The sequence below is a fragment of the Equus przewalskii genome, chromosome 7, assembly GCF_037783145.1.
Source record: "Equus przewalskii isolate Varuska chromosome 7, EquPr2, whole genome shotgun sequence".
Taxonomy (NCBI): domain Eukaryota; kingdom Metazoa; phylum Chordata; class Mammalia; order Perissodactyla; family Equidae; genus Equus; species Equus przewalskii.
Window position 1 is genome coordinate 33,813,957 of NC_091837.1, and position 20,172 is coordinate 33,834,128.

A 20,172-nucleotide genomic window follows, 5' to 3' on the forward strand; every position below is an offset into this window, starting at 1 on the left:
CAACCGGTAGCGAAGTCCTGGAGAGCTAATGCACAGCATACTGATGATAGTCAACAATACTGTATTATCAACTTCAAAGTGGTTAAGAGACGAGATCTGAATTGTTCCCACCCCAAAAAAGAGATGCTAACCATGTGGTGTGACAGAGGTGCGCGCTAACGCCACTGCAGCAGTCACACCGTAATGCACAAATGCGTCGAACCAGCACGTCGGCCACCGCAAACTTACACAACGTTATCTGTCAATCCTGTCTCAGTAAAGAAATAAAATAGGCACTGAGAAAAAGAACCGGGATAACCCAAACAACCTAACAAGAGGATGGATAAACAGATTTTATATATTCATGAAGTGAAATACTACTCAGAAATAAAAGAACAAACCACTGCCACAAGCAGGAGTGGGTGAAGCGCACAGACAGAAGGCTGAGAAGAAGCCAGACACAAAGCAACACACCCGCTTTGACTGCAATCCTATGACGTTGGTCAGCAAAGCTAATCCAAAGCGAAAGAAGGGAAGGAAGTCCAGAGCCGTGGTTCCTCTGGAGGCGGGAGGGAGGGCCGGCAGCTGCCGAGAACTGACTGGGAAGGCAGAGGGGAGCATGCTGGGCTGATGCAAACGTTCTGTAACGTGATAAAGTTGTGGCTTACACGTGTCCATATTTGTCAAAACCCATCCAGCTATATCCCTAAGAAGCGTGGATTTAACTGTATCTCAATAAAAAGGAAAAATGAAAGAAAATCTTTATTATAGGACCGGATGCGCTATTTTAGCTCCACAAACATGCCTTTCGCATGCTGCTCTCTCCTTTGCATCCTTCCTCACGCTCTGCCCCCTTCCTTTACCAGGGCCTTCCTTTGAGTTGTCTCTCTCCTGCCCTAAGCTGTCCTTCCTTTGTGTTCTCCACGCATCCTCAACCCCTGCACACCCCACACCACGACCGAAGCAGTCTGCTTACCTGCCTCTTTCCCTCACTAGCAAGCCCGGAGGGCCAGGGTCAGCCTTAAGTAACAATTGAACTGATCAATTGATCAAGTGATCTAACTGGTCATTAGAATCACAAGTGATTTCTTAAAAAACTCTTTTCTGTATTATAAAAATTTCTGCTTATAAATCAGAATAAAGGAAGTTTCTGTATAGAGAAAAGGTCAACTGAGGACATTAGAAATACAAGAGAGATTCTGAGGAATAGCTTAAGGATGCCCGAGCTACTTTGTTTTTTCATTAGGTGCAGCTTTCTTTCTAAAGATGAAGATGCTACAATTTGAATAGATGGCTAAGTAAAAAGCAAAAAAAATTAGCAAAAGCTAGAATAAATTCCAAACTGCACTATATTTTTCAAAAGACTATTTCTTCAGATATTAAAACTTATCTTTCTTTTAGCTTCAATATAACAGGAAGAAATAATGATCTCAGAACGGACCTCCCTTTCTCTCCATAAATACACAAAAAAGCTTTATTTTGAAGCCAAAACAGTTGGGGGTATAAAAAGTTTTTTTGACAGAGTCCTGGAAACTATCTTCATTAACTTCCCAGAATCCTTCCCAAGGCCCAGTTGAAGACGTCCTGTTGAGTAACGTATACTGTCAGTATGGCCAATAGTCTGCCATTCAAAACAGAAAAAGGACAAAGGGGAAAGGTTTGGCCAACTAAACTGTGCTAAATGGAAAAATGGTTACGGTTGACTGTTCACCTAACCACGGTGGATAATACACAAATGATAAAGCTTAAAAATAACTCTGGGGACAGCCTGGCAGCACAGCGGTTAAGTTCACGTGTTCGGCTTCAGCAGCCCGGTGTTCGCTGGTTCGGATCCCGGGTGCAGACCTTCACACTGCTTGCCAAGCCACGCTGTGGTGGCATCCCACATAAAATAGAGGAAGATGGGCAAGGATGTTAGCTCAGGGCCAATCTTCCTCAGCAAAAAAAATGAGGAAGATTGGTGGCAAATGTTAGCTCAGGGCCAATCTTCCTCAAAAAATAAATAAATAAATAAATCTTGTCAAGAAAGGAACCTCCATATGGTTCTTGAAGGCTGGCTCATGTATTTTCATTTATTCAGCTCACTTGTCATTAACACTGAACAACTTCAGGTACGGTATTTGTATCCCCATTTGATCCTATAGCCCTTGGCGCCACCTAAAGATGGAGGTGTGGCACCTAAAAAGGAAGCTGTGGAGGGCTGGCGGAAGAAGCCTCTCAGAGAAAGACCTTCTCAGAAGGAGGAGGAGTGGTGGTTTGAGGAACAGGCCTCAGATTCCTCAGCCCCCTCCCCTCCTCCAATGAATCTCTGCTGCCTTCAGCGCCTGGGAGCTCACAGAACACAGGGGAAGGGAGCTGTGTGACTCTGGAGGCCGTCCACACGGGAACACAGCTTCTGCCTCCCTCTCCAGACCCTCGTGCTGGAGCCCTGAAGTGCCACGTGAGCAACCTGCCTCAAGGCTGCCATGCTAGGAGGAAGCCCACACTAGCCCACATGAGGACACCACACTGAGCAGTCCTGAGACCACACGAAGGGAGAGCATGGCCAGCTCCCAACTGCCCCAGCACCCTCCCCAGCTGCCCCAGCACCCTCCCCAGCCACCCCACCCCCAGCCCTCCTGGACTGTAGCTTCAGACATACGCACTCAGTCATACCCTTCCTGAAATCTTGACTGACAGAAATCAGAAAAGATCTAAAATGAATATTGTTCTTTTAAGCCATAAAGTTCTGCAGTGATTTCTTACACAGCAATAGATAACTGGAAGAGAAGCTGTGCAGAGGAAAATAAAATGAGATAATAAAAATGTGAAAACAAAAGAAAGACATATCTATGAGAATAGCAGCTTCACAGAGAACAGGAGGAAAAGATAAAAATGCCTAAAGGGCAAGAAGTTAGCATGGCTTACATCCAAATCATAATGAAGAGCTTAAGATTGTTTCCAATCTATTCATTTTGTGAAAAAAATTCAAGAGAAACTTTATATTTGAAATTGGTTAAGGCCAGTAAGAACTAATAGAAAACTGAAATAGAATCATTTTGAATAAATACAAGTCCACAGTAATGGTAATTTCTACCATGGCTTCCAGGAAGGGTCTCTGCCCGGCCTCTTTAAGAACAGCCAGCACTCATTTGTAAGAAGAAGCTCCAATTTACATGCAATTCTCATTCTAAAAATCTTCCAAGATTTTCTGTCCTCAGAATGTGAAATTTGCCTATTTTTTCATTTACTCTGTCAATGAGCTTAGCAAACACTTTCTATTTGGATGATACTATAATAAACCTCAATCTAAATTCTGGTCAAGTTTTCAGAAATTCTGGGGAAAAAACAACAGACAACCAAATTAATGAGGTTTTACAAAACCCAGCAAACAAGCAGCTCTTGTCTAAAGGTTTGCATAAAACAAAGGTCCTTCTGTGATTATGTTCCCACAACAAAGTGCTACTTCCTAATTGAACCTACACAGAAAATAAAGCATTGCTTCAAAAGGCAGCTTTATTTTCAATGCCATAGGAAACACTTCCTTTTCTATGAAACATATTTAATCTTCTAAAGGAACATTACAAATTTTTACTCACAAGTCTGACCACTCCCTGTGAACTTTTTGCCCAGGTTTAAACATTTTTAAAGAAGAATACAAAACATTGATTCATTTTCCTGCTTCATGGCCAAAAAACACATGTTAGGAAGCACCAATTCTACCAGTCACTGCAAACACATGGAGGGAGTGTTAATAATCTGCCCCTTTCACAGGGAAGAGGACCCCACTGAGCAGCAACGTGGGCAAAGAGAACAAGGGGAGGGGTTTGGGCAGAATCAAAGCACTCCCAAATCCAGGGTAAACTGAGAGCTCCTGCCAGTCTCCCCGCCAAGTCATTACACAAAGGCAAACAGCGCTAGGAGCCCAGAACAAATGAGGTGAGACCATGTGGCACAGTGTAGAAGGAACCAGAAGGCCTGGTTTCCAATCCCAGGTGCAGCACAGCGAGCCACGTGACTCTGCGCAAGCCAGTGAACTGCTCTGTGCCACAATTTTCTTACCTCCAAAGGAGACCATCTGTATTCCAGGATCGCTGGAGGAGAGCAGGTGAAATAATACGGATGAGGGAAAAAATGCTGTATGGTCTGTAACCTATACCCATCTATGTAAATGTATAGGTATAGATTCTTAGATATATGCATTATATGTGAATATACAAGATATACATCATGTATTCATATACATATGTAGATTCTTTATGCTATATATAATTACTATACACATTCCATAATACTATATTACTAAATTCTATATTATTCTAAATTCTATATACTACCTATAGATTATATACTACATATACTATAGATAGATTCCTATACATATGAATATATACAATGGATATGTATAGATTCCTATTCAGGCAATAAACGTTTCTTTTAAAAGGGAAACTCAAAACTAGCCACAAACTTGCAATATGAACCTTGAAATTGACTTGTATTCACTACATTACTTCAATGGCGTACATATGTGATCAATCTTTTTTCATTGAGAGCTCAAGTTATTACCCATAACAGAAAACCAAAATGTTGGGTGTGGGAATTGTTATGCAAATGATGGGTAAGCCATATAGTAGAATATTAGTGCAGCTTTAAAAATTATTAATAAGGAGTTTTAGTTACATTGGGAAATGTCCATGCTATAAAGTTAAACAAACATCAGGACACAAACATACATATCCTAATCTCCACTGGAGGGACAATATCATCTAAAGATGCAGACAGAGCCCAGGCTCGTGAATGTCAGCAAGTCCTACCCTTGAGCAAGTTACCCAAATTCTCTAAGTCTCAGTTTTGTCATTTCTCAAAAGGAGATGATAATAGGACCAAACTCATAGGATAATTATGAGGATTCCATGAAATAATCCAGATCAAGTGGTGAGCACAGGGCCTGGCCCACAGTAAGTATGTAATAAATGTGAGCCCTGTTGCAGCATTGTTCATTTAAATACACAGAAATGCATGCAAAAGTCTAAAAGATAAGACAATAATATTAGGGGTTGTTTCAGAGTGGAGGGACTACAAGTTTTTCTGCCTCCTTACTCTTATCTGTACCTTCCAATTTTTCTACTATGAGTGCACATTACTTTCCTAATCAGAAAAAAATAGAATAATTATGACTTATGAGTTTACTTTCTCAAAATCTGCATAATTGCCCTTCTTCATTCCTAATGCTATAGCAGCTGATGCACTTTGTAAAATATGAGAGCATATCATCCAGCCACACGTTATACATCTCCCCCACAACACACAACCAAAAAGTAATAATAAATAAATACATACATAAACAAACAGAGCCGTCTCCACTACCTACACCCTGTCCTTAAAGTCACAGTACCAAGGTGGTGCCCCATGGCAGTCTCGGCCAAGATCCAAGGACGCCCAGCCAGTCAATGTAGCAGAAGGCAGTCCATGATTTTGCCATGAGAATTCCAAATTTTGCATTTTCATTCCAAAGTTAATCTAAAAACTTAACATAAGCATATTCAGGATCTGGCTGACCAACATCTAACAAAATTCTGCCCCAGGATTTCAAGCCCGTGTCTCTGTGCTTATGTCATCACACTGGCGTGAGTGATCACGGACTGAGAGACAGTATTTGCGCTGGCTGCAAAGTAACTGCAAATCCACCTTTCTGCACTCTGTTTCTGGGGTTGTGAGCGGAGGCACGAGCAGGAAGCGGGGAGGCTGGAGGAGGGAGGAAGGGAGGCTGGAGGAGGGAGGTGGGGGGGCAGGAGGCTGGCTGTAGCAGCTGACTCCAGTCTCCAGCTTTTCGTCTCTCCCCAAATGAGCCTCCTCCAAGCTAAGGACCCCAATTCCCTGCTTTGGTCCCCCGTCTGAGTTACTTTGGCACTCCGTTTTCCAGTTCTCCAACACTGTTTAACCAGTTCCTCACACTAAATATGTTCCTTTAAATAACAGTGTCATTTTTGTCTGATTGGACTCTGGCTGATATACCACGTATTTCACAACATATTAACTTTTTAAAAAATTGTGGCAAAATATACATAACATTAAAATTACCATTTTAGCCATTTTTAAGTGCACTATTCAGTGGCATTAGGTACTTTCACACTGTTGTGTAGCCATCACCATCCTCTATCTCCAGAACGTCCATCATGCCAACTGAAACTCTACAACCATTAAAGAATGACTCCTCATCCTTCCTCCCCTCAGCCCCTGGCAACCACCGTTCTACTTTCTCTCTTTATGGATATGACCGTTCTAGGTACTTCATACGAGTGGAATAGTACAGTATTTGTGTTTTTGGGTCTGGCTTACTTCACTTAGCATGTTTTCAAAGTTCATCCATGTTGTTGCACGTATCAGAATTTGCTTCCTTTTTAAGCAAGAATACTATTCCATTCTATGTAGAGACTGCATTTCCTTTATCTCTTCACCATCAGTGTACACTTGGGCTGCTTCTCCCTTTCAGCTATTGTGAATAATGCTCCTATGAACATGGCTGTGCATATATCTCTTTAAATTCCTGCTTTCACCTCCTTTGGGAGTATATCCAGAAATGAAATTGCTGGATCATATGACAATTCTGTTTAACTTTTTGAGGAACCATCACACTGTTTTCTTCAGTGCTGTACCATTTTACATTCCCACAAGCAATGCACAATGGTTTTAATTTCTGCACACCCTCACCAACCCTTGCTATTTTCTGTTGTTTTATACTAGCCATCCTAATGGGTGGGAAGTGGTATCTCATTGTGGTTTTGACTTTCATTTCGCTAGTGATTAATGATGTTGACCATCTTTTCATCTGCTCAATGTACTAACTTTTAAAATAGTGTGCCTCAAACTAGAAATCTTGGGTTCTTCTACCGAGAAACTCCATCATAAGAAGCACATTTTACTATAATTAGCAGGGCCTAAAACAATGTTGACAACCATAAAATTCCATAAAAAGACCCATCAAATGTGCATGCTCTCTCTCTCTCAGAATGATTTCTTTATAATTTTAAGTTGTCACAAACATCCCTAAATTCAGCAGTGTAGCGCTCAAGAACGAGCTCCTGAGTCACTTGACAGTGAGCAAGAGTTTATTCCCAGAGACCACCCACACACGTGATAGCTGTACATTTATTTGTTAAAGTGACTCTTGAGTTTTATTTTTCTTAAAACAAAAAGACCACACTCATTCAATTCCCATAGATTGTTTTTTTCAAGTAAGATATTGCTAAATATCTAACAGTGTAAATGCTAAAATACTGTGAATGAATGCAAGAAATGAATAGCAGGCATTATATTAAAGAAGAAATAAATCTAATCACTTCTGTAATATGCTACCAAAGCAAACATCCTGTAGTTGAATCTTGATTGCAAACCACACGACACTTATGGACCTTCTGATAACACCACTCTTTATCTTTTCTTTAGTTTATCTTTCAGATAACCAAACACACAGAGGCTAAAAATGTCATAATTTCAACAGCTGTCATCAACAAAAGAATCAAGAATGGGATCAATGTTTTTAGCATTTGCCAACCCAGAACGAAGCTGATTAATTTGGTCACAAAACCTCAGAAACCAACATATTTATTTAGTTACATGAACACATTTACAACATGAAATTGTTATGACTCCTGATAATATTAAGGTCTGTCTATAATTACACTTTAGAAATTTATACTTTAGATTTTACATTTTTATAGGGGTGAAACAAAGCAGTGGACAGGCTTGCTATTGATTATCATCTTTTAATCAGGCTGTGAATAAAAAAGGGGTGGGGGAAGTGAAGAAAAGCACTGATTCACACTGCAGTTATTCACTCAATGCCTCAACTCTGTCAGTGTCTGGGCGTGCGAGAGTGAACAAGACAACTCCCAACTAATGTTAACAAGGAAAGAAAAGGGACGAGGAGGAAGAGGAAGAAGAGAGTTGTGGTCCCTGCCCTCATGCAGCATAGACTCTAGAAATTGACTAGCTACTGGCCAATGGCTGCTTTTGACAGGGAAACACACAGATTTTGACAATGGAAAAAAGCCATCAGAAAGTATAGCCGTGCTCTAGATCTGAGTGTCAGTGACACCTAAGAAGCAAGGGAGACATGTGGGAGAAATAGGGAGACAACAAGAAAGAGATCCTGCTGTCAAGATTCAAATTTAGCCTCATCACTAGTGGGACAACCAGCCCTGAGTGCAACCGAAATAGCCAGGATCACTGATGATGTGTTCTGGTCAAAAATATTTCACTGGAATTTAATCAACTCTTTAGAGCTGAATTTAGTTTAAAGGAAATAGAGGGCATAAAAGGAACATGTTAAACAAAACCACGATGAAACAAATCCAGAATGTGGGGTATTCTACACAACAACTGGCCTCGTCTATTCAAAAAGTCAATATCATAAAAAGAAGTGGAGGACAATTCAGATTAGAAGATTTAAGAAGCAGAGCAAGCAGATGCAACGAGCGTTCCTTCTTGGATCCTGGTCTGAAAAAGAAAGCAAAAGCTATAGACTTTGGCAGACAAACTGGGAAAATCGCATATAGTATGGCTAAATAGTTATTAGGAAATTACTGCTAATTTTTGTTAAGGGTGCTAATGGCATGGTCTTATTCAGAATAAATGTCCTCATTATTTTTTTTGGGGGGGGGGCGAAAATTAGCCCTGAGCTAACATTTGCCGTCAATCCTCCTCTTTTGGCTGAGGAAGACCAGCCCTGAGCTAACATCCGTGCCCATCTTCCTCTATGTTGTATGTGGGACGCCTGCCACAGCATGGCTTGCCAAGCACTGTGTAGGTCTGCACCCGGGATCCGAGTGGGTGAACCTCAGGCTGCCGAAGCGGAACGTGCGAACTTTGCTGCTGCGCCACCAACGTCCCAGTGCCCCAAATGTCCTTATTTTTTGAAGATACAAAAAATATCGTAGTGGTACAATGTCATGATGACTGCCATTCACTTGAAGACTGTTCAGAAAGATGAAACAAACATGGCAAAATGTTTAACAATCCCTCAGTCTCAGGGGTAGGCTTATGGGTGCTCGCTGTAAACTGCTTTCTACATATTCAAAGATGTTCATAATAAAACGGCTCAAGAAATAAATAAATCTCGGAAAGTTTTGCTCAAATACAAGCATAATACACTTTTTTAATTGAAAGCACAGCAGAAATTTTACACTGTAAAAAGTAAAGAAATATTAAATAATCTTAATTTACAAGCTTATCTAAAAACACTAGAAATTACCTAGAGGTCCATAACTATGTACATGCCTGTTTTTGAAATATGCCTTAAAGACCTAAAACTGATGCCCCCACTGCAATTCCTTATCTGCCTCTGTCCAACCAGAAGCAGAAGCTTCCCGTTCAGGATGAGGTCAAGAATGACATACTACAAGACAGACAACATCTAATGTGGATTTGGAGTCTGTTTGTAAAATGTTCAGCCAAACACATAATGTCACGTTCCTAAAGATGAAAATGGTTATACTTTTTCCCTTAGAAAAAAGAGATTGGGAAAAACAAAATCTCCTGAGATGCATTCTTACCATCAAAATAAAAACAAAGGCCAGGGCAAAAAAGGGAGCTCTTTTCCCTTTTTCTTCAGGGAGATTTGAAACTATGACATCCCGATAGATTAATTCAAGACATATGGCTGAAAACTACTGATAATACTATAAACCTAACCTTGGGAAAATGTGTCCTGAGCTTCACATTTTGCTGCCTTATTTCCTGTTATTATTAGAGATCAAAAGTTCCTGATATGTGAATAGACACAGTTGCCTTGTCGTCTACTTACAATCCTGCATACTTTTTAAATTATTACTTATGCAAAGAATTATGATTATTCATCATTAAATCTCAAAGATTCCTATTTCAACCCTGCAGTGCACATTTCAAGCATTTTTTTCTTTCAACTGATACTTCAGGTGAGAGTTATGAGTTCTAACACAAGAGAAACTAAATGGAAATGAATAAGAATGTCAGGGGACAGCTTTTCTGGAGAACTGAAATCAGAGATTGTGGCAACAGCTGCCATCTCTCTTTTTCATCCCTTTCACTCAGATAGCTTTCCAAGAAATACTGGAGAACCAGGGCTCACATCACGTTTCTCTCATCCTCCTACGTGGCCTTGAAGCAAAGCGAGAGGATGCAGCTGTGGCTGGAGCCAATTATACCACGCCTTCCCAACTCATGCTACAGGGTTGATGACAGAAGTGCTGAGCAACTCCAGCTTGTGCAGTGCCCTCACAGACAACATCACAGGGGTGAGGCATGGTCAAGAGGTTTGACACAGCCCCCTTGTTTCCTAGCCTTATTTTCTACATAGAACCCTTATATGATAACTTTGCACAATGTTAATAGCAAGATAGTGTGCTAGAAATGCAGGAAATGTATGTGTTTTGTCCCCCACTGCACCCACAGTGTGTCTATGGACAGCTAGCACACGGCCTGGCAGAGTATCCTGGACAGATGAGAGTGCCCTGCTGACACAGCTTCTGAGAACATCAAACCACACAGAAACAGTTTCATTCATCTTCTCAGGGATCCCGGAATGATCAATGTAACAAGAAATGGACCATGGACTACTTCTGTCTATCACTTAAACTCCAGTGGTGGACAAACAGTGAGACCAGAGTGTAAACATGTTAAGAAACACAGCAGACTTACCAGAGGTCACAAAAGACTACAACTCAGCAACCCACACACATTCTTCAACAGTCCTGGTCTCACCTACCTGTCTTAAGTCCAGAGTGATTGTGACCCAGTGATATTCTCTCCCGTTTTGAATACTGGGACTTTGCCACCAGTTATTGGTACCATCTATAGCATTTGATATTGGATGGCGTTCTGTTAAAAGAAAATAAAAACATGCATTCCTCTCAGCTTTTGGTTTAAATTTGTTAGCTTCTGAACTGTAATACTAGTGGAAATGAATAGCAGTGAAGGTGAACACAACGTTCATGGCTTCCTAATAGAATTTTTCAGTAATCATTTCAAAAAGTATGAATTTCCATGGGTACTTCTGAAGAGAAGGAACAGCACTTGCCTTTGGGGTTCCCGCTGCTGCCATCACAGATCCGGCACTGTGGGTTCCGCACAGGCCGACCGGGCACGTGCTCCACAAGTTTGCAGAACATCTCAGGCCCCTGCTCGCCACAGGTCGCATTGGTGCTGATGTGAGCATTGCTGGCAAGATTGAGAATGGCAGGAAACAGGCCTGAAAGTCAAAATTCACCAAATCAGCAGGACCTCTTAAAATCAAAAGGCTAAGTTTACTTCATCTCACTTCGTGGGAGAATAAAAAGAGACTGACGTAAGTCTAGTTGCTGAGTGAAGGAAGCCTTACGCAAAGGCAGTATACATGGTGGTTTTATTTATATGAAATCCTAGCACAACAAACTCATCATGAGAAACGACCTCTGGACAGCAGTTGCAAAGGCTGGGGGCTGACTGTGAAGGGCCATGAGGGAACTTTCTGGAGTAATGTTATGTTCTACATCTTGATAAAGGGTTGGATTGCAGAGGCATACGCACCTGTGAAAAATCATAGACTGCATAGGATTTGGGTAGAATTGTGTATTCCACTATATGTAAATTTTGCGTCAAAAAATAAAAGAGAATCATGAAAAATATTGATATAAATGCTGAACACTTTAGGAGAAAAGTGTGCTTAGGTCTTCAACTCACTTCGAAATGCATCAAAAATCAATCAAAAAATAAGCTGGATTGACAGATAGATAGAGATGGGTACACGGATAGACAAGTGATAAAGAACATAAAATGTTCATTGTAGAATCCTGGTAGAAGGTTAGATACATACTGTACACTGTTTCCACTTTTCTGATTGAAAATTTTCAAAATAAAATGTTGAGAAAGTATGTTTTAAGACAAGTTTCAAATAGCCCAGTGGACATATTTGCCAATGAAATTCAAACATCTTTCACTTACAGGCAGGGCATCCATTCTCCACCCACTTGTTCCGGCTGCCCCTGCTAGGGCTTACAAGGTCTTCCTTATAATTACCTAGGATTTCTTTCTCTCTCTTTTTCTTTACTGCCTGTTTTCTTTGGTGAATAAAACTTTAGAACACAAAGATCCGGTTTTCAAAATTTCTCCTCAATTCACTATGCGTCTTTGCCTTTGTATACTCCTTTTGTCTCCAGTGATTTTTATCTTTAAGCAGCTGGTCCAAACTATTCAGAAAATAGTTTTTGGAAAACTTACTCCACGAGGTTTAGAGATTTGACTTTATCTTGGTAAAAGAGGACAAAAGCCATGGAGATTCCATAAAAACCTAGAAAGGATGGTGCACATGATGTGAAAGGAGATGTCCCCCGTGACCGGACACTGTGGACTGAGAGAGGACTTGAGAGGAGGGGTCTTAGCTAAGTGGGGTTTCTCTAATTTACTAGAACTTGATCTTCAAAGATCACAGAAGGTAATCTTTATAAAAAACACAGAGTCAATATTATTTCTGAACTATTTCTTTTCCAGTGAAATCTGGAAAAGCAAAATATAATTTTGGTAATATAGAAGGAATTCATGCCTTCAATTTTTATTTTTTAGGTGCTGCTTAATATTTTCAATGATCTTTTCTATTATAAATATTTTAATAATTTAAATTATAAAATAAAAATGGTTATTTCTTAAAGAGTTGCTACATTAAAAAACTTACCATGCATCTACTTTAAAAAATAACTTATTAGGTAGTCTTTCAAAGATTTTCAAAATAAAAGAGCCACTTATTAGCAGGTCTATCCTAATGGAATGACCCTATGCAAGTCAACAAGCCCTTAGCCTCTCAATAGAAAACAGTTACTGAATATTTGTATTCTAGAGCATTATCTTAATTTTGAAACATAACACAGAATTACATCATATACTATGTTTAATATATTATATATATTTTCATTTTAAATTAAAGTTGGTCATTTTTATCATATTCCTTTAAAGAGATTTATTTTGTAATTAAAAAGGCTTTATGAGGAAATAGATGAATCTTTATGTTGAATTACACAGCTCCACAAATTATTATTTTCATCCACCAGTAGTTAGACACTTACATCTTATGCAATGATCTAGCTCCTAAAATGACATGTGATTTTGGGAGTGCTACTTATACAGAGGGAGGAGCTGATATGTATTCTGTTTGGTACTGAGGTAAGCATCAATTTTCTCCATCCTCTATGACCATAATATGCTCGTAATCTGGTTCAAATGTACCTTATAAGCTAATAATTTAAAGTACAACATGGTTTTAAACTGTGATGTTTTATGCAAATAGTTAAAATGATGTTTTTCTGGCTCTATATCACGTATTTGCATTCAGATTTGCAGTACAGTCAACTCTCTCCATTCCCTTCTCACAGACTGGTCAAGCGAGGAAGAAGAAAAGAAGCCAAGGTCAGAAGAACTGATTTAACAACGCATTTCTCTATCAACAAACAATTTACCCGGTAACTTAGCAAATGTTCCCACTTTCTCTTTGTTCTCCCTTCCAGTCGCTGGACATCAAGAGAACGCCCCAGTTCCTTGCCGGGGCTCCCTCCCACCCTGAAGACCTGCAGGGCCTTGAGTTACTGGAGCGGGCAGAGCGGAGGGGCTGGGGAGTCACGAAGGCACCATGCTCTATGTGCTCAGGAGTCTATGTTCTGAGCCACTGAGAAAAAGCAGCTCAAACCTCGTGAACGCAGACTTCACAAAATCTTGGCGAATAGTATCTCCATTGTAGTAATCAGCATCAGATAGTTCTTGCACTAGATAGGTTTCAGAGAACTTCCATATTTCCTTACCTTGCTGGTACTGTAAATAAACTTTTAATAAAAAGAAAGATAAATTCCTTCATTAGCATGGCGGTGTAGAAAAACCTTTAAATAATTAATTTCATAAATACATCTTGATTGCCTTTCACTAAAACTGAATCTTCTCCGATAAGCTAGTACATAAAAAAACTATTCACTAAATATTCTTCCTTACATATTACATTTACCCTCACTTCATAGTTACAGAATAATTATTATTCCTTGTTGCATATGACCACATCTGCTAGAAGATGAAGGAAAGAAATATGTACTGGAGAAAGCATGTTTTAAAAAGAACATTTTAACAAGTCCCTCAGGTTGCTGAGTCTTTCAGACTACAGAAATATTTCAACAAAGGGAAACGCCATGTGCTTCAATGGGGGGAGGGGCAGGAATCAAAGGGTGAGAATGGGCACTGGGATGGAGAACATACCAAGAGCAAAAGTTTGATTTCACATGTAAAAATCAAAGGCAGAATGAGGGCTGAACAGAACCCACATGTGACACAGTTTTCCCATTACTGAGCCACGCACTTAATAAATTAGACTATCCATTTTTGTTTAGAGACGTCATTTACTTTAGTTAGTATTACTGTAAACTAATTTGAACTTTTTTCCCACATTCAGGACCCACAATGGAAGCATTTTTTTTCTATCCCTGTAGTTAGCCAGTAGCTAAAGACTTTATAACGCCAAACTCCTTCGAGGATGAAATAACGTCCTCTATTCCTCTCATTTACCAGGAGTATTTTTTTTGTCTTCTTTCTTCCCAGCCTGAGTACACTCAGCCTTCTTACATGCACGTCAGGACCACTTTCATCTGCTGGAAATTCTCTTATTATCATTAGGAGAAAAGCTGCCTTGAAGCTGAGGGCCAACAATGCTGCCACACACCGTTACCAAGGCTTCCAGATAGTTGAATAATTCATTTCTAGAGGTTTCTATTTTTTTCCCAGCAGAAAATATTTTCACCATCTTAAAGATAGAGTATCTGAAATGCTGACTAGCCCTGAAGCTCATTGCAACAACTTCTTTATCAAAATTTCTCAAATGATTCAAGGCCAACGTTTCCAGGCCTGATTGCATTTGTGTGTTAGAGAAGCGTGAGGTTTTTCTCTTTCTGTTTTGGAAAAACACATTTTTGAGTCCTACAAAATGTTATATTTGCCTAAACCACACTCAAGGTCATTGTGATATTCTGAAAAGAAAGTGATTTGCAATTCTTAATTAAAGGATCTGGGGCAATATGTTGAGATCATTGTTTTCCACCATGAAATAAAAGATCATAAATATTTTTTATGATTGAATAATGAAACTGGCTTCTGATGTCAGGAGTTTTTGTTCTGAAAAACAGTCAAAGCTACTTATTCAATCCACGGAGAAATCTGGAAAAACAGGATTTATGTTTCTAAATTGAGAAGTTTGTGATCTTTTTAAACATTTAAATCCATTTTGTTCTCTATACACCCAACTCTCACTTCCCTAATCTCACCCGTTTACCCACACGAGCATCTGTAAGTCAAGTAGAGAAGGATGGTATCAGAAATAAACTGCCCTGTCTGCCAGCGCCTTCTTTGGAACATGGTGGCTGCCTGACGGGACAAGAAAAACAGCACCTCAAACAGCTACAAGTGGCATTATTCAGTGAAAAATCCTGGAAGCATTTAATACTATTCCAGGATAATAATATCAAAGGATTCTAATGACATAATATTCTAGTTAACAATATTACGGTATCCTAATGACCTGAATTTTAGGAGGATGTCTGAATTCACATTTAGTAACATATCCATATGAGTCAGAAAAAGCAGGTGAGAATGTCTGCTTAAGTTCAATAAATTTTTAATGAGAACCTCAGTGCAAACCACTACGCCAGGCGCCTCCCTGAGACACCCGGAGGCATCAGCTGGGCTCTGCCTAACTCATACATTCTCAGGATCAGGAGAAAAAGAGAGATGTCTACTCACAGATTCTGACAAGCATAACATTAAAAATGCAGTGACATTTAAAAATAGATTCGAGGAGAGAGACTGGAACAGGAAATGCAGTCAGGCATAATCCAGGCAGAAATATGAGCACATGTGCTCAGGCAAGAGCAGGGCTGAAATCCTTAAGTGGCTCCTCTTGTCGCTCTTCGATTTCCGTTTCCTTCCCTTTGCACCTTTCATATATCCATTCGTGCCCTACTCACCCTTCAGTAAGCCCAGGTCTTTCCTGAACTCCAGGCTAATGCTAGTCCTCTTTTTTGGTCCTGGCTTAAACCAGCACGCACTACCACGGCACTTACATTTATACAAAGACCATCACTTTGCTGACCAGTCTTGCCCCAATTCTTCTTCCCTCACTATCCTCCAAAAAATAGGAACAACTCTTAATTAATACGTGAGTTCCTTCAGGCACAGTCATGTCCTGCTTGCTCTAAGTCAGCTTCTGGCCCATGTGATTGCCCCACAAAGCGTGAATGAAAGAAGAAAGGAAGAAAGGAAGGAAAGTTCTCTCACACTCCTGCATTACCAGCAAGTGCACAGAACCAGGAGCCTAAATCTAGCTTCTCATCCTGGTTCCACCACTAACTCACTCTATGCCTTTGGGCACGTCACCCTCTCAGAGCCTCTACTTCCTCAACCATAAGCCCTTTTTCCCTAAGATACTGTGATCCTAGAAATTTACTCCAATAGACTATCAGGTAAATTTGCCTACCATTCTCTCTCTCACTATTTGGAAAACAAATTAAAAGACTTTCTCTATTCAATGCACAGAACTTGAGAAAGAATAAATTTGGTAATTCTTTGATCATCTTGGATAAAAGAACTAAACAGAAACATAAACTGGCACTATTTTATTTGCTTATTTGGAAGTCACTCTTCAGAACCTCCCCCTGAAGAAGAGTGGAAGAGAAACAAATGATGTTTCACATGGCCTTGACCATAAGCCAGAGAACCCGCAGAGGCTGGCTGTGCGCCCCATCCACGCCTATGGCAGTAGCTCCCTGCCTACTCCCCAGTGTTAAAGGCAAGACAACAGGCCCCAAATGGAATTGCTCATGCTAAGCTCCACATCACCAAACAGAGACTTACGACAGTTTCTGTCGCTCTCCCAGAAAAGGAATCTTAAACCAGTCACTCAGGAATCGCCCGCCCAGCATCAGCTGGGTAATCTGCCTGATAGGGACTTGCCATCCCCTAGGAGGAAAGCACCTTTGCAATAGCCAATCTGCCTTTGTGCCTAGTATAACTTCCTTGTTCCGCTCTGCTCTGCCTATAAAAGTCTTCCATTTCGTCCAGCTCCTCTGAGCTCCTTTCCATCTGCTGGATTGGATGCTGTCCGATTCATGAATGGTTGAATAAAGCCAATAAGATCTTTAAAATTTACTCAGTTGAATTTTGTTTTTTCACACCAGTAAGCATATAAATCTACATCTTGTGGAAGCCCTTCAAAACCCTAAGTTCTATTTAATATCTAACCTGCACGTGCCCAGGCTTCAGATGGAATGTCCGTTTTAATCATGTTTCATGTCAACTCTGTTAGAATTGCTAGTGCCTCTGACAGGCGGTAGTGGGTAAGAAGTAAGAACAGGGGCTTCTGAGTCCGACAGCCCTTGGTTTGAACTCCAGGTCTGCCAGCTGCCAGCCCAGGGGCTTTACCCCCACAGTCCTGCTCCGGAATGAGCCGGCCGCCTGCCCCTCCTTTCCGCACAGGTTCCCTTGTGCTTTTCCTGTGCACGAGCCTTTCTCCTCCCGGTTGTTGTCTCTCTTGATTTCTATCCTGGGGGACAAGACCCAAGGCGCCAGTAACAAAATTACTTATAGTAGCATACCCCCAACCCCTCAAATATGCAGTCTACTAACAAGCTGTGGCAAAAGTCATCTAACTCAAACTTTTTTCCCCAAAAAACAATACAAATAGACCTGCATATTATGAAGTAGGTATATTTGAAAAACAAGCATAATGAAACCGTTTTCCCTTTTTACTTCTGATTAATGAGCAATTGACAACAATCCTTAAAACAAGTGGTTTCTTGCTCCTCTCTTTCCTTCCCACGAGAAACCTGAGCCGAGCACTGTCATAACAAGAGGACACCATTTAAAGGAATTCTATTTCAAGTTATTTATTACAAATTAAAAATAATTTTAACCACTACTAAGCGAACTTCTTTTATATATCAAATACTAGCATCCTCAGAATGTTTAAATAATAAAACATCAAAGCTAATGTTGAAATGTAGGAGTCTTGTTTGCTTAGTGTAAAACAAACAAGGCTTCATTCCCAATGAGAATTATTCAGATGTTACCAGCTAGTTACTCCATTTCTCCAAGAAAGAAGCAGCTGACCCTTGGGAGCGTTGTTAATGGCAGGCACTCGCAAGGCCCGTAGGCAGGGCCTCTCAGGGAGACAGGAGCACTAACCAGAGAATGGCTGACCCCCAAAAACAAATACTTGATTCTTGGACTAAACCAATTTAATCATTGACAGCTCTTAGTAAAAGAAAAGCTTTAAGATATTCTAGAGATTCCAAGGCCCTACCCAGCACAGAGAAAAAAAACAGGAGGAGGAGGGGGAGAAGGAGAGAGAGGGAGAGAAAGAAAGGCTCTCCCCACAAAGAGTGAGGAAAAGTCAAATCAAACTCCTGGGAGTTGGGCATTGAACATGGTTGACTTTTTTTCTCATGTGGGAAAATGAAGAGAAGTTTAATCTCAGAAAAACCAGAGTGAGTGGTGAGAAAAAGCCCTTAGCAGGGTTTTGCCAGTTCCATTTCCACAGCAATGGGCTCAAGGAGTCCTTGACAATGATAGAGGTTTTCCCTGTAAGATACAGAAGCCTCTGAACAAGCCAGGCCCAAACACTGCCTGCAGGACACAGGCCTTCTCAGAAACTGCCCACCCGTCCTAAAGCTTGTTTAATCCTGATGGGCCATGACCCGCGGTTTTTGACTCAGCAGACAAGTTTAGCTGCAGAGCAAAACACTTTAATTCATTCATCATGACATGTTGCTCTCTTTTGTTGCCACAAAATTTAAATTGTTGTTAAAGGGCAACAATTTAAATATTCTATCTGATCAAAATCATCGTTGCACATACGCAAAACAGAAAAGCACCTCAACATTCATATATATTTTAGAATTTCAAATCATTCCCATTGCCCTGGAAAGGCATTGCCCCTCCTCCCTCCTTCCAAATCCTTGCAGAGATGAACTCAGTGTAAAGGAAGGTCAAAACGTAAGTGCAGCTTTTAAGTTAAATATTGACAGCCCTGTTGAATTAAAATGCAGTTGTATTATATTTTGCTTATATCAATTTATAATGTTTACAATGTTTATATCATTTGTTCAAACACTTAAAAACATCTGTTCGTTCAACATTTTCTAACCAGCCCAAACAATTCCAGAAACCATCCACTCTTCTACAAACCCTCAAGGTGTTAGTTACTTCCTCCCTTTCCTCTGCCACTTCTGCGCTCTGTTGTACAAATTCTACTTGCTTATGCTTTCAAACTTCAGCCTCCGTCTTGAGGAGCGTGCCCAGGGCTGCTTCACGGGTGTGCAGCCAGTGCAGTCACCCTTGGTTGAACGCTTTGCTGAAACTGTCCTGAAATGTCTCATCATTTATATAAGGGGCCCCACAGCTTCATTCTGCACTAGCTCTTCAGACTATGCCCTGGATGTGCCTGGTGGTAGCTTCCCTTGAGGACGGTCCTCACAAGTGTCTATGTATCTCTGATGAATCACCTGGCATTTGAGATGCCAGATGTGTCACCGCCTCTAACTGAACACCAGTACAATGACATCGAGGTGGCTGGATCCACCAGATTACAGCCCCTTTTATTCCAGTACATACCTGGAGGGACATCTTACAAAGGAATCATTTGAGATCTGTTTCACCTTACAGACCAACAGTAGACAAATACATTTAATAACTAGAGTAAACACTCCCACCGAAGGTACACAGAGCTAACGGATCTTGGTATCACTCTCACTGGGGTTGATAAGATTGCATTTTCTCAATTCCAGCTGAAACTGGGCTGCCTCTTTGTATAGACATATACATTTAATGTGGCAGTGTTTCTCCTGTTTTCAGAGAGCTGTTACTAAATCAAGGAAGAGCATAAGAATTGCACCCACTGTCTCCAGATCCTTGGCCCACATTTGCTCTTCACTCAATTTCAATTAAGATTCTGTTCCTTTAGGACACAGGGATGGTTCAACATCCACAAATCAATCAACGTGATACACCACATCAACAAACTGAGGAATAAAAACCACATGATCATCTCAATAGATGCAGAGAAGGCATTTGACAAGATCCAACAGCCATTTATGATAAAAACTCTGAACAAAATGGGCATAGAAGGAAACTACCTCAACATAATAAAGGCCATATATGACAAACCCATAGCCAACATCATAC

The 20,172-nt window shown here is 40.5% G+C and overlaps 1 protein-coding gene across 4 annotated transcripts in view; it reads right to left on the reverse strand.

Annotated features, from left to right (window-relative positions):
• Positions 1-20,172, reverse strand: part of LAMA1 (laminin subunit alpha 1) — a 147,750-nt gene that overhangs the window by 109,241 nt on the left and 18,337 nt on the right. For all 4 annotated transcript variants that reach the window (XM_070629466.1, XM_070629465.1, XM_070629468.1 and 1 more), the window contains exons 2-3: positions 11,015-11,185; positions 10,703-10,815 (exon numbers count right to left, since the gene is read on the reverse strand). In XM_070629466.1, coding sequence (XP_070485567.1) covers positions 10,703-10,815; positions 11,015-11,185 — 284 coding nt within the window. The remainder of the gene's footprint in view (positions 1-10,702; positions 10,816-11,014; positions 11,186-20,172) is intronic.